This window comes from Cydia pomonella, chromosome 25 (assembly GCF_033807575.1).
Source record: "Cydia pomonella isolate Wapato2018A chromosome 25, ilCydPomo1, whole genome shotgun sequence".
Lineage (NCBI taxonomy): Eukaryota > Metazoa > Arthropoda > Insecta > Lepidoptera > Tortricidae > Cydia > Cydia pomonella.
In genome coordinates, this window is record NC_084727.1 from 10,594,485 (window position 1) to 10,617,544 (window position 23,060).

A 23,060-nucleotide genomic window follows, 5' to 3' on the forward strand; every position below is an offset into this window, starting at 1 on the left:
TACACACGCGTTACACACGTCTGTAAACGTTTTAATATTTGTCTAATAAAATGTTGAGCACATGTTAACCAAGATAACTCTGCTGTTGCCATTGCAATAGCAAAGTGTGGCAATGTCATCAATAAGTTCAATTTTTTTATGAAAATATGACGTCTAAAATGACACTCCTTCCACTGACTTTAAAATACTTTAAAATTTACATAAAGTTCATATAATTTGTGTCGTTTTCAAGCAAAAGGCATCACATTGTCGCTTGCCATAAGGACGCTCTGACAGTCTATTCGTATAAATATACAAGCAAATTTCGTCCATAATAAGCAGAGATCGGACAAATTTGCGTCATTGCTCGCAATAATGTGGACATGACTCCAAAATTAATCAAATATGTAATCATTTAATTAATTTCTTACTTGACTTAAATTTTAATTCCTAGTCAATAAATACAAAAGTTTGTTAAAGTATAGATTTATTAAAGAAAATAATCAGTATTTTTTCCAAATTTTCTGCAGTCAGTCTATTTCTTTTTACATCAAAAATATACTTAAGTGCTGAAAAACTCCGCTCGCACTCCACTGATGTTAATGGGGCAAACTTAAGTAGTTTTATAGGAATATTATTATTCCAGTATAATTCAGAGTTTATTTTCTGTTCTTTGTTTAGTTTATCCCGATTTTGAGGTTATCGCCCACAACTTTTGTGTTCAACATTTTAATTAGTCGACTAAAACATGATATAAATATTACTAAATAGTTATAATACTGGTTAACCCTTAGATGCATCCAGATAGAAATAAGGATTTATTATATTTACTTATTTAGAAATAAATAAGTGATAAACTTTGCATTTAAGAGTTATAAAAATGAGTTCAAACTAAAACAAAAAACTGTTACATACAATAAAAAACAGACTTACGCAGAAGTGCCAAATCTAAAAACATAAGTAAAATATTACTACACAGTCTAGATTTTTTATAAATTATTCTCTTCTTCTTTTCGTGTCGAGGTTCCCTTTTTTTTTTTTAATAAATTATTAATTAAATAAACAACTAACTTAAAAATAAATTATAATTAAACTCTATTTAATATTATATTGATAGTAGAAGAGGTGTAATATTTAAGAAAAAATCGTGTTTCGAAAAAATAGCTGAAGTAGATATCGCTGTATGCGATAATTTTGGCTATCAAATGTTTCAGTTACCATAAAACATATAGATGTACGTAGTTCATTTGTCCAATCAAAAGAGAATTTGAAATAGTGGTGGATTGTCAAAAGAAATTTTGCAGCCACAATAAATTTACTGCCATCTTTCGACACATGATTACAACTTTTAGAACGCCATTTGACTTTGATCCTTATTCTTTCACTAAAGAGTGGCGCCATCTAATAAATCAAAGGCCAAAGATATGGCGACATCGTTTCGAGTGATGGCGCCACAACCTTTAGCCGATGCCTGGTAAGATGGCGCCACTTTTTGATATAATAAATAATAATAATAATAAATAAATATTATAGGACATTATTACACAAATTGACTAAGTCCCACAGTAAGCTCAATAAGGCTTGTGTTGAGGGTACTTAGACAACGATATATATAATATATAAATATTTATAAATACTTAAATACATAGAAAACACCCATGACTCAGGAACATATCCATGCTCATCACACGAATAAATGCCCTTACCGGGATTTGAACCCGGGACCATCGGCTTCGTAGGCAGGGTCACTACCCACTAGGCCAAACTGGTCGTCATGACATTTAACCGATTTAACACATATCAGTGAAATAATAAGGATGGCGTTCTAAAAGTTTTAATCATGTGTCGAAAGATGGCAGTAAATTAACTGTGGCTACAAAATTTCCCTTGACAATCCACCTCTATTTCAAATTGTCTTTGGTCCGGCTCAACGAGGGAACGTAATGTTAGGGTCGGCAACGCGTATGTAACACCTCTAAGTGCGGGCGTCCATAGGCGACGGAGACTGCTTACCATCAGGCGGGCCGTATGCTTGTTTGCTACCGACATAGTATAATTTGGGGGGTCGATTTTTTCTAATACCTTATACCTCTACTAAATCAATAATTATTTATTATGAGCAAACATCGGAGTTTCGGGGCGAATTTTTAAGGCAGGTAGGGCGTTCTTACATCGATAAAATTACTTATCGATACTTCTCTCATATACTTACGATCGCTCCAAACATTGTTTGTAAAAATATAATTTGAAACATAATAATAACGGATTTGTCTCTTTATTTTATTTTATAAGGATTTTAGAAACTTCACTCATCATTTTTTAGGGTTTCGTACGCAAAGGAACCTTATTACTAAGACTCCGCTGTCCGTCCGTCTGTCCGTCTGTCGTCAGGCTGTATCTCATGAACCGTGATAGGTACAGTTGAAATTTTCACGATGATCTGTTGCCGCTATAACAACAAATACTAAAAAGTACGGAACGCTCGGTGGGCGAGTCCGACTCGCACTTGTCCGGTTTTTTTTATAATCTAGCGGTCACATAAAATATGCTTTGTGTAAACTTAATCATCGATCCCGAAGGATGTCCCTTATTTTTCGATTTTAAAATTTAACAACTCATAGTACTCTCTAAATATAATGATACCCTAAAACACCCGGACCCGGGTATGTCCTTAAACTAGGTCCAAAAGAGAGGTATGGGCACTGTGAATGTCATCTCGAGTATGGTAGGGCACAGCCAGCGGATGTCATTCCAGATCTAGAGCAGAGCCCAACTGGGGAAGTACCTCCACCTTACAGAAAACCGCAGCCAAATAACACTAGACCCTACTCATAGTGTTGTTACTTACTTGAATAAATTGAAAAAAAAAAATTGAAAATAGTGTTGTGTTCCTGCCGGTGAGTAAGGTTGCCAAAGCTCAACGAGGGTGCGGGGTGTTAGGGTCGGCAACGCGCATGTAACTCCTCTTGAGTTACGGTAACTGCTTACCATCAGGCGGGCCGTATGCTTGTTTGCCACCGACGTAGTATTAAAAGAAAAGAGAAAACGCCCTGATAAAAAAAATCAGGACATTCCTGTGATAGGAACCCGTGCCGACTTGCTGCTAATATTCCCATACAAATTACTATGGAGAAATTTGGTCATACAGGAATTTAATATTTTTTATCGGTTTTCTGTTCGCATCGAGATTTTTTTTGTCAAATACAGCAGTAGTATACGCGATTGATACGAAAAAATAATGAAAAAGCAAAAAAATTGGTAATTTTCATACATTGTATGGGAGTATCGCATGGAGTGTTTTAGGATAAAAGAAACCGATTTAGGGGTTATGCGTTATTAATTTCTGAAAATCGTAAAATAAGGGATAACTTACAAATAATTATACAGTTACAAACGAATCTGGGAGCGACCACTACTTTATGGAAAAACATCGATAATTGATTTTATCGATACAGGAACTCCCTAGCTGACATTAACTTTGCCCCCTATAACCCGATGTCGGATGATGAGCGATAATGGGCCGTGAATAAAGCTAGTAACATACCGTGGTGCTGGCCGCCGCGCTTGGCGTACAGCTTCAGCTTGTCTCGCAGCGCGCCGCGCTCGCTTTCCAGAGAGTCGATGTCTTGTTGTAAATGATCCATTGTCTCTTCGAACTCTTTTTCTTTGCTGTGGACAACATTAATATTTTAGAATGGAACAGATTGACTACTTGACAATTTTTTGTAAATAATGTCAATCGATCTTGATTTTCCTGAGGATCAAATGTCTATAGGACACAGAGTTCTCTTTGACAATACACCTCTATTTCAAATTCTCTTTGATATATATATATATCAAAGACCGGAACTCTATTTTCAACTCCTACGTAAACTCTGGTTATAATATTAGCAGAAAATCGTTGAGCATTAGACTTTTTGAATGACGCAATTAGCTTGCGCGCCAGCTGCTCGGCCTTCAGCTCGGCGTCGCGAGCTGCTGCTGTCAGCTTGCGCTCCCCGAGCTGGCGCCGAATGTACTACTACTATAGATACGTTACCGTTTGAGCTGGTTGTTGGCGTCGTCCAGCTTGCGCGCCAGCTGCTCGGCCTTCAGCTCGGCGTCGCGAGCTGCTGCTGTCAGCTTGCGCTCCCCGAGCTGGCGCCGAATGTACTACTACTATAGATACGTTACCGTTTGAGCTGGTTGTTGGCGTCGTCCAGCTTGCGCGCCAGCTGCTCGGCCTTCAGCTCGGCGTCGCGAGCTGCTGCTGTCAGCTTGCGCTCCCCGAGCTGGCGCCGAATGTACTACTACTATAGATACGTTACCGTTTGAGCTGGTTGTTGGCGTCGTCCAGCTTGCGCGCCAGCTGCTCGGCCTTCAGCTCGGCGTCGCGAGCTGCTGCTGTCAGCTTGCGCTCCCCGAGCTGGCGCCGAATGTACTACTACTATAGATACGTTACCGTTTGAGCTGGTTGTTGGCGTCGTCCAGCTTGCGCGCCAGCTGCTCGGCCTTCAGCTCGGCGTCGCGAGCTGCTGCTGTCAGCTTGCGCTCCCCGAGCTGGCGCCGAATGTACTACTACTATAGATACGTTACCGTTTGAGCTGGTTGTTGGCGTCGTCCAGCTTGCGCGCCAGCTGCTCGGCCTTCAGCTCGGCGTCGCGAGCTGCTGCTGTCAGCTTGCGCTCCCCGAGCTGGCGCCGAATGTACTACTACTATAGATACGTTACCGTTTGAGCTGGTTGTTGGCGTCGTCCAGCTTGCGCGCCAGCTGCTCGGCCTTCAGCTCGGCGTCGCGAGCTGCTGCTGTCAGCTTGCGCTCCCCGAGCTGGCGCCGAATGTACTACTACTATAGATACGTTACCGTTTGAGCTGGTTGTTGGCGTCGTCCAGCTTGCGCGCCAGCTGCTCGGCCTTCAGCTCGGCGTCGCGAGCTGCTGCTGTCAGCTTGCGCTCCCCGAGCTGGCGCCGAATGTACTACTACTATAGATACGTTACCGTTTGAGCTGGTTGTTGGCGTCGTCCAGCTTGCGCGCCAGCTGCTCGGCCTTCAGCTCGGCGTCGCGAGCTGCTGCTGTCAGCTTGCGCTCCCCGAGCTGGCGCCGAATGTACTACTACTATAGATACGTTACCGTTTGAGCTGGTTGTTGGCGTCGTCCAGCTTGCGCGCCAGCTGCTCGGCCTTCAGCTCGGCGTCGCGAGCTGCTGCTGTCAGCTTGCGCTCCCCGAGCTGGCGCCGAATGTACTACTACTATAGATACGTTACCGTTTGAGCTGGTTGTTGGCGTCGTCCAGCTTGCGCGCCAGCTGCTCGGCCTTCAGCTCGGCGTCACGAGCTGCTGCTGTCAGCTTGCGCTCCCCGAGCTGGCGCCGAATGTACTACTACTATAGATACGTTACCGTTTGAGCTGGTTGTTGGCGTCGTCCAGCTTGCGCGCCAGCTGCTCGGCCTTCAGCTCGGCGTCGCGAGCTGCTGCTGTCAGCTTGCGCTCCCCGAGCTGGCGCCGAATGTACTACTACTATAGATACGTTACCGTTTGAGCTGGTTGTTGGCGTCGTCCAGCTTGCGCGCCAGCTGCTCGGCCTTCAGCTCGGCGTCGCGAGCTGCTGCTGTCAGCTTGCGCTCCCCGAGCTGGCGCCGAATGTACTACTACTATAGATACGTTACCGTTTGAGCTGGTTGTTGGCGTCGTCCAGCTTGCGCGCCAGCTGCTCGGCCTTCAGCTCGGCGTCGCGAGCTGCTGCTGTCAGCTTGCGCTCCCCGAGCTGGCGCCGAATGTACTACTACTATAGATACGTTACCGTTTGAGCTGGTTGTTGGCGTCGTCCAGCTTGCGCGCCAGCTGCTCGGCCTTCAGCTCGGCGTCGCGAGCTGCTGCTGTCAGCTTGCGCTCCCCGAGCTGGCGCCGAATGTACTACTACTATAGATACGTTACCGTTTGAGCTGGTTGTTGGCGTCGTCCAGCTTGCGCGCCAGCTGCTCGGCCTTCAGCTCGGCGTCGCGAGCTGCTGCTGTCAGCTTGCGCTCCCCGAGCTGGCGCCGAATGTACTACTACTATAGATACGTTACCGTTTGAGCTGGTTGTTGGCGTCGTCCAGCTTGCGCGCCAGCTGCTCGGCCTTCAGCTCGGCGTCGCGAGCTGCTGCTGTCAGCTTGCGCTCCCCGAGCTGGCGCCGAATGTACTACTACTATAGATACGTTACCGTTTGAGCTGGTTGTTGGCGTCGTCCAGCTTGCGCGCCAGCTGCTCGGCCTTCAGCTCGGCGTCGCGAGCTGCTGCTGTCAGCTTGCGCTCCCCGAGCTGGCGCCGAATGTACTACTACTATAGATACGTTACCGTTTGAGCTGGTTGTTGGCGTCGTCCAGCTTGCGCGCCAGCTGCTCGGCCTTCAGCTCGGCGTCGCGAGCTGCTGCTGTCAGCTTGCGCTCCCCGAGCTCGCGCCGAATCTGCATCTCCGATAGTTCCTCTTGCTTCGCCTGCACACAAATGCATAAATAATTAGTATTTTATACATTCGTGATATAATAGAGAGCTTTTCAGTCGAGTGTTTACTCAGCAAGCTTCGTTGCCTAAGTAAGGACGGGATTGAAAAGCTTGATTATATCACTATTGTATTCGATATTTTTTCCTACGAGTCATCTGAAATAATAGTATAAAATCTAATAATGAAAATTGGTTAACATCTCAGTATACAAAAATGTAGACAAACGCGACTCTAGATAATATGCTTTTCATCTCTCCTTTTTCACCTTTCATAGGCTGATAGCCGGGTGGAAAGTATTTATTTATTTATTTGTATTCGAGCAATGGCTAACAGCCATATATGCCATATTATTCAGTTAAAAGCTCTCATATTAGCTTCCGCATTTTCAGACCAAGTATTATCGAAATTGAATATCAACAACATTGCATTATTAAAAAATTATACTATGTACTTCTATTTAATATTTAAATGTATGAAATCAACAAATATTTGTTAATAAATTAATATAAATGACGATGAATGTTTAAAATATTATCATTACATTATATTCATTCATTGAGTTTCACTTTTATTAAGGCGCGTACACATTAAGGCCGTTTCAGACACATCCCAATTTAACCCTTTTCCAGGCCGCACCAATCTACAAGGTTTTTCCAAAAAAATCCAAATATATTCCAATTAATCCAGCTTTGATGATTCATTTGAAGACAAGTAACATTTCCTGAAAGTGTAATCTAATTTGACCCTCAAATCGGAATGCTAAAGTTGAAATTCTAATGGCGCGTATACAGGTTTTATGAACTCTTCTTTCTTTTGTTTGTTTATTGGATTCTTTTTGTGCTCTTGCCAAAGTGTGTTTCGCTGATTAATTTTGCTTAGAACCTCCTTGCTAATCCAGTCCTGCCTGGGTGGATTAAGAACTTTAGTTTTGATAATCTTACTTCTGTTTATACAAGCGAGGATTCGTTTTTCTAATACAGAGTATTCATGGTGTTCGTTTGCTTGAATGTCTTCGTTTATCTTTTTATATAAGTCATCGTAAATAATTGCTTCGTATTCTACGCGACCGACTGCCTTTACCTTATAGTTTTTGACTTCTAAGTACAACTGTTTGTGATCAGACAAAGGCGATTCTATGATTGTATTGTATGTGGTCGATAAATCGTACTATGCCTGGAAAAGAGTTAAGATCCGATTGTCTATGGTTTCAGATTTTTAATGTACTTAATGGCGCCATTTACATTTTGTTCAGAAAAATATAAGACATAACCTACATTTCTTGTGTTTGACTTTCCTCATAGTCGAAATGAAAAGTAGTGTTTAACTCGGGTAAAAGTAACCATCTCACCTCACTCGCTTCGTTCGAGCGCCAACATATCTCGGGTGATATGATTCACTTTCCACCCTTGGTTAACAATCTACTATTTCTATTTACTATACAATTGCACTCGAGTAGGGAAATTGTTTTTGGAGAGAAATTTAACAATCTAATGCAATTGAAATTCCCGACACTATCCAATGGCGAGCTGATGCTGGAGTCGCTCCGGCGAGGGTTTTGAGACAAATCAAAGATTTTTACGTAATATTGATTTATCACGACGAACGAGCTTGCGCATACGGCCATGAGCAGCCATCAAATTAATCTACATTCAACTGGCTTTAATAAAAGTCTAAAATATTCGAGAAATCTACCCTACCTATTGCGTTCCATTTTACGATATAGGTATATAAATAACAAATAAAACTAAACTAGATATGGTGTCCGGAACCATCACGTACCTTGAGTGCTTTCCTGAGTTCCTTGATATCAGCCTCCTTGTTCTCCAGCTTGATGGTCAAGGTCTTGGTCTCCTCGAGCTGCTTCTTGACGAGCTGCGCGCGCAGCACCACGGGCGGAGTCGGCTGCAATACATATTATAATATTTGTGTTTGACCGAAACAGGATTTTTTTGCCGAAAACGAACCTTCGGCAGATACATGATTTTTCTGTCGAAACTGAAGAAAACTAGAGAAACTTAAGAAAATTCAGATATCTAAGTTCCATTGTCCGAAATAAATGTTTTTTTTTAAGTTATGGCGTCATCGCTAGAAAAGATGCTGGCATACCTTTGGTCTATGCTCTATTAGATGGCGCCACTTTTTGATATTTAACGAATTTAACAAATATCAGTGTAAAAATAAGGATCAAAGTCAAAAGGCAGTAAATTTACTGTGGCTATAAAGTTTACTGTCACAATCCACCTCTATTTAAAATTCTCTTTGATCAGACCAAGCTAAGTCGGCAACGATGTTCAAGTCCAGCCTGTGCAAGTGATCAGTAAACGTCATAATTTCATAAGTTTGACGTTTAAAATAAAAAGACTTTCATAGAGCAATCGTGAAGTATCTTGGGGCACGGTATTGCCGCCAAGACGAGCAAAACGAAGCGCAAGGGCACTACCTACCTTTTCTCGAAGCAATTTGTCGTTTTTTTTGAACCCTCATAACTTGGGTTCGGATTATACCTGATAAACAAAATTCTCCGGCTATGATGTGATATATATGATAAAAAAATTATATAGTATAACTCTTATACTTTATATTTTATTAATATCTAAATAACCGGCCAAGAGCATGTCAGGCCACGCTCAGTGTAGGGTTCCGTAGTTACTCTTCCGTCACAATAAGCTAAACTGGAGCTTAAAGTATAGTAAATTGTTAACCAAGGGATGACACGGTACCTTTCACCCGAGTTAAACAAATAGGCAAATTTGCATAATCAGTACCTAATTAAAGTAAGTCTTTTTACTATGAAGGGAAAACTTTTTGCGATAACTCAAAAACAGCTAAACTGATCATGTCCGCTATAGTTTTCATTTAATGTCTTTCTTAAGCTCTACTTCCACGATTTGTTTCATATTTTTTGGACCTATGGTTCAAAAGTTAGAGGGGGGGGGGACATTTTTTTTTCTTTCGGAACGATTATCTCCGAATATATTCACTTTATCAAAAAATGTTTTTTGAAAACCCCTATTAGTTTTGAAAGACCTTTCCAACGATACCCCATACTCTAGGGTTGAAGCGAAAAAAAAAATTCACCCCCACTTTACGTGTAGGGGAGGTACCCTAAAAAAAATTACATTTTTAGATTTTATTGTACGACTTTGTCGGCTTTATTGATTTATATATCCATGCCAAATTTCAGCTTTCTAGCACTAACGACCACGGAGCAAAGCCTCGGACAGACAGACAGACAGACAGACAGACGGACAGACAGACGGACATGGCGAAACTATAAGGGTTCCGTTTTATGCCTTTTGGCTACGGAACCCTAAAAACCCGATTTCGTCACTGACTCACTCACTCACTGATGATCATCAAAACCCTTAGGGTACTTCCTGAAGTCCTAGGAAGCTGAAATTTGATATGTAGGATGGTATTAGTACACAAACAACAAAAAAAATACAAAAACTTGAAATTTTTAGATCCTAAGGGGGTATAAAGGGGGGTGAAATTTTGTATGGGGAATCAATAACCGCTGAACCGATTAAGTTGAAATTTGGTATGTAGAATAGTTTTCAATACCAAAAATCGCCCCTTAAGGGTGAAAAGGGGGACGAAAAGGGGAAATATGTGCCTTGGCCGTTTCGTTAGTACAAGAACTATTTATTGTATGGTAAAAAATAATGGTTAGCGTATACATTTCTCACCTTACGCCCAAGTGACGGTAGCGAAACGGCCAAACCGCATATTTTGACTAAGGTGTAGAGTTCGTGAAGGTAGAGCTTGTAGAGTTAGAAGCTTGGCTCTACAAGAGATCTGGTAACTTTTTGACAAAGCGAGCCTATTGCTTCCGTCTTGGCAACATTTTTCATGAAAATGTTTTTGATGGGATATGTTTTTCGAAATATTGAACTTAATATCGGCTATTATTAATAGAGTCGTTAGAGCTAAATGCTCCAGGGGTGGAAGTCAAAACTTGCATAACACGCGAGTTGGCACAGTGGCTGATATCAGTCACTGGGTAGGACGCGGCGCACACCTCTCCACACCCTGAGACGCTCACACCGGTGTTGCTCCTGGTCGTCTTCACGACGGCAGTTTCAGGGGCCCATCTAGTGGGCGGCCAGTCATGGCAGTCAGTGGTCAAAACATTGTTCTGGCAGGTGTCCGGACCTCTTTGCAATAACCCAGTCTCATTGTCCTCCCAAACTTCAATCCATAGACCGTTTTACTGTTCGTTGCGACCGGTTCATGGGTGTCTACTGTTGCGCCCGTGAACGGGTTCCAGCAGGCGTTCTACATGACATTAAAGCTCTCCAAGAGGCCTCTACGTGTTGGATCTATATCCCCACGCAAGCCTATCAAAAGACCGGGATTTATAGGCCCGTGAAATTCAAGGAGATACAATAATAATAGAATATAATAATAATAGAAAATAATATAATCGATTATAATCTTTATTAGGGCGTTAGGAATATGTACTCGTATATCTTATCTCAATTCTTAGAAGGAGGCTGGCGTAACTGGACTCTGCTGGAAAGAGCTGGAAGTAGCTGCTCAAGATCGCGACTAATGGAGAATTCTTCAATGTTTAATTCTTCTAATTGCATGTGCTAAGCATACACTGTGGCATCCAAAAAACTCGGTGTGCTCAATAAAGCGAGGAAATACTTTACTCCGGGGCAGACTGCTGCTTTATAAATCGCAAGTCAGACCCCATATGGAGTATTGCTGTCACCTCTGGGCAGGAGCACCTGCATGCCAGCTTGGACCCTTCGACTACTCCAAAGGCGCGCTGTACGAATCGTCGACGACCCCAAACTCATAAGGGGTATTGTACCTTTAAGTCTAAGGAGAGACTGCCTCCTTGTGTGTGTTCTACCGCTTGTACAATGGGCTGTGCTCTGAGGAATTGTTTGACATGACGCCGCCGGCCGCGTTCCGTCCCCGCACCGCTCGTCGTCGGGGAGGGAGATCATCCTCACACCCTAGAGCCTCAATGGTCGCGCACTGTGCGGTTCAAGAGGAATTTCCTCCCGCGGACGCTCCGGCTGTGGAATGAGCTCCCTGCCGAGGTTTTCCCGAGGGGCTACAGTATGGGGTTCTTCAAAAAAGGAGTGTACAGGTTTTCAAAGGGTCGGCAACGCGCATGTAACGCCTCTGGTGTTGCAGGCGTCCATAGGCTGCGGTGACTGCTTACCATCAGGCGGGCCGTATGCTTGTTTGCCACCGTCGTGGTATAAAAAAAATAAAAATAAAAAAAAAACTTCACATTTACACCTCGCGTCAAAAATCTGTCGTGTCCTGTGCTGCCCCCTACAGTTTATGCATGCTTCCTATACTCCGGCGGCCATGGATGCTAGTTTAGTGACCTCAGCGCTCACAACCGCTGCAACTTTATCATATAGACATATGATAACCTTACCTTATCTTATTCTTAGAAGAAGGAGGCTGGCTCCACTGAACTCGGCTAGAAAGAGCTAGAAGTAGCCGCTCAAGATCGCGACTAATGGAGAATTCTTCTGCGAGCTCTATTTCCCTAATGAGGGATAACATTAATGCATAATAATCATTATACCTTATCGGCAACGTTGGTCAGCGACACCATATCGTATTCCTTCTCGGCGGCCATGGTCGCCAGTTTGGTGACGTCAGCGCTCACGGCCGCCAGGGCGTGCTTGATCGTGCGCACGGGCCCGTGGTCGTCCTGTAACAAAACGGCGTTTTAATATACTTTACAGTACATATGGTGCTACTTTACCTCACTAGTGCGAAAATTAGCATATTACGTTACTGTGTCGAACATTTAAACGGCGATATGTACTGTAAAACGTTGTACGATACATGTGCGAATAGGTAATTCGCAACTCGTGTCGATTTAAAACACACCCTTTAATCGTGTTTTAATTTATCGCCACTCGTTTCGAATTTCCTATTTTTCGCACTTGTATCGTAATGTACTATTACAGTACATATGGTGCTACTTTACCGCACTAGTGCGAAAATTAGCATATTACGTTACTGTGTCGAACATTTAAACGGCCATATGAACTGTAAAACGTTGTACGATACATGTGCGAATAGGTAATTCGCAACTCGTGTCGATTTAAAACACTCCCTTCGGTCGTGTTTTAATTTATCACCGTTCGTTGCGAATTTCCTATTTTCTGCACTTGTATCGTACGTAACTACAGCGCAGATATATATAGTCAGGGAGGCACCTGTTGGTAAGTCTTGTTGGTGGCCTGGGTCCACACGTTGAGCAGCACGGCGTGCGCTAGCGGCGCGCCGTCGCCGCGCTCGCCGGCCGTGGCCGCGCAGGCGCAGATATATATAGTCAGGGAGGCACCTGTTGGTAAGTCTTGTTGGTGGCCTGGGTCCACACGTTGAGCAGCACGGCGTGCGCTAGCGGCGCGCCGTCGCCGCGCTCGCCGGCCGTGGCCGCGCAGGCGCAGATATATATAGTCAGGGAGGCACCTGTTGGTAAGTCTTGTTGGTGGCCTGGGTCCACACGTTGAGCAGCACGGCGTGCGCTAGCGGCGCGCCGTCGCCGCGCTCGCCGGCCGTGGCCGCGCAGGCGCAGATATATATAGTCAGGGAGGCACCTGTTGGTAAGTCTTGTTGGTGGCCTGGGTCCAACACGTTGAGCAGCACGGCGTGCGCTAGCGGCGCGCCGTCGCCGCGCTCGCCGCGCTCGCCGGCCGTGGCCGCGCAGGCGCAGATATATATAGTCAGGGAGGCACCTGTTGGTAAGTCTTGTTGGTGGCCTGGGTCCACACGTTGAGCAGCACGGCGTGCGCTAGCGGCGCGCCGTCGCCGCGCTCGCCGGCCGTGGCCGCGCAGGCGCAGATATATATAGTCAGGGAGGCACCTGTTGGTAAGTCTTGTTGGTGGCCTGGGTCCACACGTTGAGCAGCACGGCGTGCGCTAGCGGCGCGCCGTCGCCGCGCTCGCCGGCCGTGGCCGCGCAGGCGCAGATATATATAGTCAGGGAGGCACCTGTTGGTAAGTCTTGTTGGTGGCCTGGGTCCACACGTTGAGCAGCACGGCGTGCGCTAGCGGCGCGCCGTCGCCGCGCTCGCCGGCCGTGGCCGCGCAGGCGCAGATATATATAGTCAGGGAGGCACCTGTTGGTAAGTCTTGTTGGTGGCCTGGGTCCACACGTTGAGCAGCACGGCGTGCGCTAGCGGCGCGCCGTCGCCGCGCTCGCCGGCCGTGGCCGCGCAGGCGCAGATATATATAGTCAGGGAGGCACCTGTTGGTAAGTCTTGTTGGTGGCCTGGGTCCACACGTTGAGCAGCACGGCGTGCGCTAGCGGCGCGCCGTCGCCGCGCTCGCCGGCCGTGGCCGCGCAGGCGCAGATATATATAGTCAGGGAGGCACCTGTTGGTAAGTCTTGTTGGTGGCCTGGGTCCACACGTTGAGCAGCACGGCGTGCGCTAGCGGCGCGCCGTCGCCGCGCTCGCCGGCCGTGGCCGCGCAGGCGCAGATATATATAGTCAGGGAGGCACCTGTTGGTAAGTCTTGTTGGTGGCCTGGGTCCACACGTTGAGCAGCACGGCGTGCGCTAGCGGCGCGCCGTCGCCGCGCTCGCCGGCCGTGGCCGCGCAGGCGCAGATATATATAGTCAGGGAGGCACCTGTTGGTAAGTCTTGTTGGTGGCCTGGGTCCACACGTTGAGCAGCACGGCGTGCGCTAGCGGCGCGCCGTCGCCGCGCTCGCCGGCCGTGGCCGCGCAGGCGCAGATATATATAGTCAGGGAGGCACCTGTTGGTAAGTCTTGTTGGTGGCCTGGGTCCACACGTTGAGCAGCACGGCGTGCGCTAGCGGCGCGCCGTCGCCGCGCTCGCCGGCCGTGGCCGCGCAGGCGCAGATATATATAGTCAGGGAGGCACCTGTTGGTAAGTCTTGTTGGTGGCCTGGGTCCACACGTTGAGCAGCACGGCGTGCGCTAGCGGCGCGCCGTCGCCGCGCTCGCCGGCCGTGGCCGCGCAGGCGCAGATATATATAATCAGGGAGGCACCTGTTGGTAAGTCTTGTTGTGGCCTGGGTCCACACGTTGAGCAGCACGGCGTGCGCTAGCGGCGCGCCGTCGCCGCGCTCGCCGGCCGTGGCCGCGCAGGCGCAGATATATATAGTCAGGGAGGCACCTGTTGGTAAGTCTTGTTGGTGGCCTGGGTCCACACGTTGAGCAGCACGGCGTGCGCTAGCGGCGCGCCGTCGCCGCGCTCGCCGGCCGTGGCCGCGCAGGCGCAGATATATATAGTCAGGGAGGCACCTGTTGGTAAGTCTTGTTGGTGGCCTGGGTCCACACGTTGAGCAGCACGGCGTGCGCTAGCGGCGCGCCGTCGCCGCGCTCGCCGGCCGTGGCCGCGCAGGCGCAGATATATATAGTCAGGGAGGCACCTGTTGGTAAGTCTTGTTGGTGGCCTGGGTCCACACGTTGAGCAGCACGGCGTGCGCTAGCGGCGCGCCGTCGCCGCGCTCGCCGGCCGTGGCCGCGCAGGCGCAGATATATATAGTCAGGGAGGCACCTGTTGGTAAGTCTTGTTGGTGGCCTGGGTCCACACGTTGAGCAGCACGGCGTGCGCTAGCGGCGCGCCGTCGCCGCGCTCGCCGGCCGTGGCCGCGCAGGCGCAGATATATATAGTCAGGGAGGCACCTGTTGGTAAGTCTTGTTGGTGGCCTGGGTCCACACGTTGAGCAGCACGGCGTGCGCTAGCGGCGCGCCAGTCGGCCGCGCTCCGAAGCCGGCCGGTGGCCGCGCAGGCGCAGATATATATAGTCAGGGAGGCACCTGTTGGTAAGTCTTGTTGGTGGCCTGGGTCCACACGTTGAGCAGCACGGCGTGCGCTAGCGGCGCGCGTCGCCGCGCTCGCCGGCCGTGGCCGCGCAGGCGCAGATAATATAGTCAGGGAGGCACCTGTGGTAAGTCTTGTTGGTGGCCTGGGTCCACACGTTGAGCAGCACGGCGTGCGCTAGCGGCGCGCCGTCGCCGCGCTCGCCGGCCGTGGCCGCGCAGGCGCAGATATATATAGTCAGGGAGGCACCGGTTGGTAAGTCGTGGTGGTGGCCTGGGTCCACACGTTGAGCAGCACGGCGTGCGCTAGCGGCGCGCCGTCGCCGCGCTCGCCGGCCGTGGCCGCGCAGGCGCAGATATATATAGTCAGGGAGGCACCTGTTGGTAAGTCTTGTTGGTGGCCTGGGTCCACACGTTGAGCAGCACGGCGTGCGCTAGCGGCGCGCCGTCGCCGCGCTCGCCGGCCGTGGCCGCGCAGGCGCAGGCCGCGCGCGCCGCCAGGTACGACGCGCGCGCGCAGCGAGACAGGGTCGCCGCGGCTTCTGTGCGGAGCTTCTCGATTAGCTGAAAAAAAAAGTATATTATTTGTAACTCGAGAAAAAGTTTTTCCAAATTTTGCTTTGTAATGTTAAGAGCACATTACATTTCAACAATTTAAGCCCACCCACACTCTGTCAAATAATTCTCGAGATATTAGGCTTTAAAAATATTTATTGTGATTTCTTTGTAAAGTTCACTTTCGGTTATTTTTCTTCCCAGAGTCTGAAGCTGTCACAACCGACTTTAAAAACTAAATAAACACCCCCTTATTCGTAAACGTTTACTAAAGTTGACAAGCCGCTAATTATTTGTCCCTTTCCGACGTATCGGTATGATGGAAAGGGACAAACGATGATTAGCGGCATCGTAACTTTAGTAGACGTTTGTTTATTTATTTATTTATGTTCAGGAGAACCAACAGCTTTAAACTTACAATAGGACAACAAGATTAATACAGAGAGCCAATTACAGGAACTCACAAGTAATTACAAAGTATATAAAAAAATGCTAACACTGACGCACACACACATGCGTACAAAGTGAGAAAAAAAACAAAAACACAATTGAAAATGAAAATACATAGAAGCCATTAAAATAGACCTTAGGTTCGGAAACACTTAGTTCATTAGCGCCCAGAATAATTGAGGTCTCAAAGTTCGAAAGAAAAAAGAACATACAGTAAAATATATCAGATGTTAATGCTGATAAAGCATATTCTAAAGTTCATATCAAGGCGCTAATGCACTTATTTGATGAATAAAATGCATTTAATCGCCTAATGAAAAGTAAAGTAAAAAAAAAAAAAAAACAGTATACATATAATAATACAGAGAAAGAAAGCTAACATAAAACACCGCTTAACCAGACTATGCCTCACATTAGGAACTTTACAATTGAATATGTCAATATCAAGTTCCTTCGACAACTCATTTAGCTTACGACTCGCGCGAACCAGGAAGCTATTCTGCCTATACTTGGAGGATACAGTTTTTATAGATATTTGGTTTTTATGATTAAGGGGGATGATAACCTGCACCGGCAGCGGCACGGGCGCCTGCGGCGCGGGCGGCAGGCGGCGGCGCGCGGCCTTCAGGGCCTGCTGCAGCGCGCCCGCCGTGCCCACCATGTGCGCGTGCAGCTGGCCCAGCTCCAGCCCGTGCTCGGATTGCTGGAACGAATAAATGTTCAATCAATCAATCAATACGTTTATTTGTAAATACAGGTACATCATGTAAACACAAGGTGATTTCGGGGTCGTGGAGCAAGAGAACTATACATCATACAGAATTCATAGATGAGCCTAATGATGTTGCTAATCTTATACCTTTAAACGAGCAATTCTTGTATATATATAAATATATATATTTCTGTGATCTCGGAAACGGCTCTAACGATTTCGTTGAAATTTGGTATATGGGGGTTTTTGGGGGTATACAATCGATCTAGATTAGTCTTATGTTTGGGAAAACGCGTGTTTTAGAGTTTTCATGCGTTTTTCTTTCGACGCAGAATATGGTCGCTAATTTCGTTTTGCCGGCCGCTGTCCGTCTGGTCCAGCGGGTTAAGACGCGGACTGCTAAAGGAGTGTTACGGGTTCGAATCTCGCCCGGTGACTAACTATTGTTTTTTTTTATATGTTCAAGTTTATATATAATTTTTTAATTTTTATTGTTTTAGGCAAGTTTAATTTAGTAAAAAAATGTAGTTAAGATTATCACCTGTAGACCACCATATTACAATAAATAGGTTATAACCGAGCAAAGCTCGGTCGCCCAGGTACTTATTTATTATCACCAATAATGATGATTATTCTTCAGATGAGCAGTAGAAATTTTTTTTTTGCATACAATTTGTTCATTCTACTCAATGTGACGTCTTGTCGCTTTCCATACAGCGTATGTCAAAAGTCATAGAGTGACCATGATTACTTAGTATAAGATTAATTTTACTTAAAAATAAGAAAAAAATCACTAATTATATTTTAATCAAATACTGCCATATGATAATGTGGATCATTTACAGAGTCAGAAAAAGTGGTTCTGGATCACGACCCAAAAATCATCCTGAATAGGTCTTATAATTATAGTAGCGTATCACTATGTTTTACCATTAGGCGTACAAATATTTAAGTCGAGATGGAGCATGCAATTATTATAGCTAACATGTATAATCTATAATCTATATTATTGCAATTTATAAATATAACTAACAACAATTAAATTGTACATCAGACAGATATTCCGTGAGTGAATAGTGAGCTTTCCTTACTAAAAATCTAAATAAGCTTTTTTTAAATTCTAAAATGCCTTCCAGATTGGCTATATCTTTTGGCAGTTTATTATATAGTTTAGATGCAGTGCCGAAAAAACTTTTAGTAAGAAGAGCTGTTTTAAATGATTGTGAATATATTTTGCTACATCGCCAAGCACTATTAATAGTAGAAAATTGGTTAATGTTGTTTTTAACAAACACAGCTGTTTCATAAATATAGAAACAAGGTAAAGTTAAAATGTTCAGTCATGAAATGCAGTTGACAACTTTCCAAACGTGGTATTCTAAGTGCTGAACGCAAACAGTTGTTTTGTGCCTTAAAAGCCATTTCCCGATCTGTGAAATTTCCCCAGAAAATAACGCCGTACCTCAAAGTTGAGTTGATGTTAACGATTTTAGAGCAAAAATGTAAAATTGATAGATTTAGTCGTTGAAATTGTACACTTTTTGTTACATAATATCTTAATAACAAGTATTGGTTTCAATTTTTTCATCTTTAATAATGAGGTCGCAAGCGTGCGTCCCCGGTAATGTGATGAGAAGGGACAGTTTTTAAAAATTCATCAGAAAATTATAGTAGTAAATTATACAAAATGATGTATAAGAACAGTTTCAACAAATGTTGAAGATTATTTAAGTGACAAAATTACGTTGAAATTAAGTCGATTTTCAGAGAAATTGTCATTTGTTTTGAAGTAATTTCTGGAGAAAATTGATTTCGTCTAACTTTCATTTACACCATTTCAAATTTATAATAACAAAAATGTAGTTTGTTAAAGTTTAAGTATAGAATATGTGTAATACAAAATTACCATTTTTATCAGTTCAAACTTTACGAAATTTACAAATAAGATCGACAGAATCAGTGTTTTACGCGCGTTTACCTAAACGTCCATCAGAAAAAAAAACATTACTACTTTTTTTTTTTTATACTACGTCGGTGGCAAACAAGCATACGGCCTGCCTGAATTAAGTGAGTATGTTTAAAAATATATATATTATTAAAATGAAAGATAACAAGACGTGCTTATAGAAACCAGTACTTGTTATTTCTAATAGTAAACGAAAGGTGTACAATTTCATGCGCTAAATCTATCAATTTGACAGTTTTGCGACTAAAATCGATAACGGGCCTGTTAGTGTCCCACTGCTGGGCAATGGCCTCCTCTCTTTCTCGCCATTTGGTCCTATCCAATGCACACTCTCGCCGCTCTTTACAAAATGCATCAAGGTCATCCCGCCATCTCCGGTTTGGGCCTCTTAATAAATGACTGTCATAATCATGTTCCTAACGTTGTGCCCGTTTTTTGCCCACGGCACGAGTTGTGGGGCGATGATACCTACTTGAGACTTATTAATGTGTACTTTGCTTATTGCGGCATTTTATTATGCGGATACTTGTAGAGGCATTTTCATTTTTTTTTTCAGGCTGTTAGTGTCCCACTGCTGGGCCATGGTCTCCCCTCTTTCTCGCCAATTGGTCCTATCCAATGTACACTCTAGCCGCTCTTTACAAAATGCATCAAGGTTATCCCGCCATCTCCATTTTGGCCTATATAAACTGAATTGTTCAAGTTTGATTTACCAGTAATATTTGTTGTAAAGTGTACTTGGCTCTAAGGTCGACAGACAGTTTCTTGTTATAATAACTTTCTGAGAGTGCGTTTTACTTAGCATATGTACACACAAAGATGAGATACGGCATCGTGTTATGGGGCGACAATAGCTTACGGGAAACTGTTGTCAACGTGTACTTTGCTTACGTACACTGGGAGCTATATTACAGCATCATGTTGTGGGGTAAAGATGCCTATCTGCCCTTCTAACGTAAAGTGCAATAACTCATATTGACGACCGGTTTGGCTTAGTGGGTAGTGACCCTGCCTATGAAGCTGATGGTCCCGGGTTCAAATCCTGGTAAGGGCATTTTATTCGTGTGATGAGCATGGATATTTGTTCCTGAGTCATGGGTGTTTTATATGTATTTAAGTATTTATAAATATTTATATATTATATATATCGTTGTCTAAGTACCCTCAACACAAGCCTTATTGAGCTTACTGTGGGACTTAGTCAATTTGTGTAATAATGTCCTATAATATTTATTTATTTATTCATATTAAAATAATATTTAATTATATATTTTGTTCTCATACGATGTGTCATAATTAAATGAGATTTCAAATAAGGAGGGCGGCTATAGAAACTTGACTCACCAGCAGCGTCTGTTGGAGGGCGCTAGCGTCGGCGTGTAGAGCTCGAGCGAGCGCGTCGAGCGCGCAGCACGCGTGCGCCACGGCCTCGCGCGGGTACTCGGGCGCCAGCGCCGACAGCCCGAGCGCCGCCCACATGGCCGACAGGTAGCTCCAGCAGCGCTCGATACCTGGGGGGGGGGATTACATCGATAGCTACTCTACTACATTCTTAAACAATTTCACTAAGCCCCACATCAAGAAGACAGGGTCACCGACTAGGCCAGACCGGTCGTAAATAATACATTACGATACAAGTGCGAAAAATAGGAAATTCGAAACGAGTGGCGATAAATTAAAACACGACCGAAGGGAGTGTTTTAAATCGACACGATTTGCGAATTACCTATTCGCACATGTATCGTACAACGTTTTACAGTACATATGGCCCTTTAAATGTTCGACACAGTAACGTAATATGCTACTTCTCGCACTAGTGCTATAAAGTAGCCCCATATGTACTGTAAAAAATATATTGCCAAATAAATATTTATTAAATTCTGAAAATTTTGGAAGTGGCCTTCGACTGTACATACATAATCTCGGGTCGGATCTAATCGGCTCCCACCTTAGTATTGTTTTTTTTTTTCACCAAACCTGTTGTGAATACTATTTTTGTGTGTATTTTATTTAATTGAAATACAATTAAACTTGTTTATTGATGTTATTTTATTTTATACGTACCGTCGAGCCCCACGTTTTCGTCCAACTCGTTGGTCTTAAGCAGTTGCAATGCACCATCCAGCGCTCGTTCCTGCTGACTCGCATCCGGCAGGGCACTGGCAGCCTTCAGCAGCAGCTCCGGCTTGCAGGAGTCCAGGGTCCACACCCACATCGATACTATACACTGGAGAAAAATAAGATCAGGAAACAGGAGTTAATCTTGGAAATAATGTTGTAAAAACCTAGGTCAAACGTTTCAATCTAAGTGAAAGGAGACACACACACCAACGACTGATACCACGATCTGCTGTGTGAGTGTACATTTTGATAATATTTTATTACAAACATTGGGTATACATTAATAAAATAAAGCAATAACGATTACTTACACTACAGTTTATTTTTTATTGCTTTATTTTATTAATTTTAGGCACAGTAACAACATACACCAACCGGTTTGGCCTAGTGGGTAGTGACCCTGCCTACGAAGCTGATGGTCCCGTGTTCAAATCCTGGTAAGGGCATGTATTTGTGTGATGAACATGGATGTTTGTTCCTGAGTCATGGGTGTTTTCTATGTATTTAAGTATTTATATATTATATATATCGTTGTCTAAGTACCCTCAACACAAGCCTTATTGATAATGTCCAACTTTTTTTGTTTTGTTATCCTGTCCCGTTGTCCAAGGGACAGCAGTGGCACAGTTTGTTTGAAGAGACATTGTATGCCGTTCGTATCTTAACATGCTTAGTAGGGGGCCCATTATGGACATTGGTTATAACGACCACAAAAACGCAAGTTTGATACATTTAAGTACCATAAAATCAGTATTTCAATGAACTTTTGTCCCCTGGACAACTAATCGTAACCATGGCAACGAGTGACGCTAAAAAGTTGATTCTCCCAATTACAAAAGAAAAAAAAACACGTATTACATAGTTATCGTGGTAAATTTGTAGAATTTGTACATCGATAACAACCGTGCACCTAAAATATTTAGATACCACGGTTACACTCACTTGAATTTTTTTTTTTTCAGTTTTTTTCCCCGTGCAGCTGACGCGAGCACTCCAGCATGAGGAAGGAACCCCGATGGGTTCGAAACATGTCGCCAATAGCGACGGAAAAAATTCAAGTGAGTGTAACCGTGGTATGTACATATTTTAGAACATGTCTCTCGAAAGCTTAACTTCGATTAACCGTGCACATCTTTAAAATGTACTCATCGACTGTAACTTCTTCTTCCTCGCGTTGTCCCGGCATTTTGCCACGGCTCATGGGAGCCTGGGGTCCGCTTGACAACTAATCCCAAGATTTAACGTAGGCACTAGTTTTTACGAAAGCGACTGCCATCTGACCTTCCAACCCAGAGGGTAAACTAGGCTTTGTTGGGATTAGTCTGGTTTCCTAACGATGTTTTCCTTCACCGAAAAGCGACTGGTAAATATCAAATGATATTTCGTACATAAGTTTCGAAAGACTCATTGGTACGAGCCGGGGTTTGAACCCGCGACCTCCGGATTGAAAGTCGCACGCTCTTACCGCTAGGCCACCAGCACTAACATCTTCATCGACTCTAACTATACATATATAGTAAGGCAGATTTTAACCATATGCTTAAATGTAATAAGGCTGTAGAGTAAAATGTCGAGATATTTTACCTGTATCATATGAAGCTGGTATTCGAGTTGGCACCGGAAGCTGTATTGCACCGCCGTGTGCGTTTTGGTGACTGCCTCACGATCCCACACATTGACAGCCGGGAACCTGTTGCACAAAAAAATACAATCGACCCATGAAGGAAGAAATTTAAATGGCGTCAATTTTTAATACGTGAAAAATACTTTATTTGCATTGGAAAAAGTACAAAAACGATCTTATCGATATAAGAATCTTCCAGTCAACATTTTATAGTACATTACTACAGAGGCCGGGACGAAAGGGGTTGACGGCCGAAGACATATAGAAAGACGGATAGGTCTGAGGCGGGCAACCCCGCCGAACTATGTATAGTGCTTTTCTCAAACATGCAATGAAATAATAATAAAAATAGGATGATGATGATAATTGTTTCATGTCCTAATGTGATAGGTTATTCAATGCGTGG

At 44.6% G+C, this 23,060-nt stretch overlaps 1 protein-coding gene across 4 annotated transcripts in view; it reads right to left on the reverse strand.

Moving 5' to 3' along the window:
• The window catches only part of LOC133531591 (dynactin subunit 1), a 74,679-nt gene that overhangs the window by 5,898 nt on the left and 45,721 nt on the right, over positions 1-23,060 (reverse strand). For 3 of the 4 annotated variants that reach the window (XR_009801561.1, XR_009801560.1, XR_009801559.1), the window contains one exon: positions 22,615-22,720. Coding sequence is in view for 1 of the 4 variants with exons in the window: in XM_061869897.1 (XP_061725881.1) it covers positions 913-927; positions 3,524-3,648; positions 6,297-6,436; positions 8,224-8,346; positions 12,005-12,133; positions 15,605-15,790; positions 16,797-16,934; positions 20,254-20,420; positions 20,974-21,136; positions 22,615-22,720 (1,292 nt within the window). In the remaining 3 variants the exon portion in view is untranslated. Of the gene's footprint in view, positions 1-912; positions 928-3,523; positions 3,649-6,296; positions 6,437-8,223; positions 8,347-12,004; positions 12,134-15,604; positions 15,791-16,796; positions 16,935-20,253; positions 20,421-20,973; positions 21,137-22,614; positions 22,721-23,060 lie in introns of those variants that run through there. The other variant, XM_061869897.1, reaches the window with a different exon arrangement.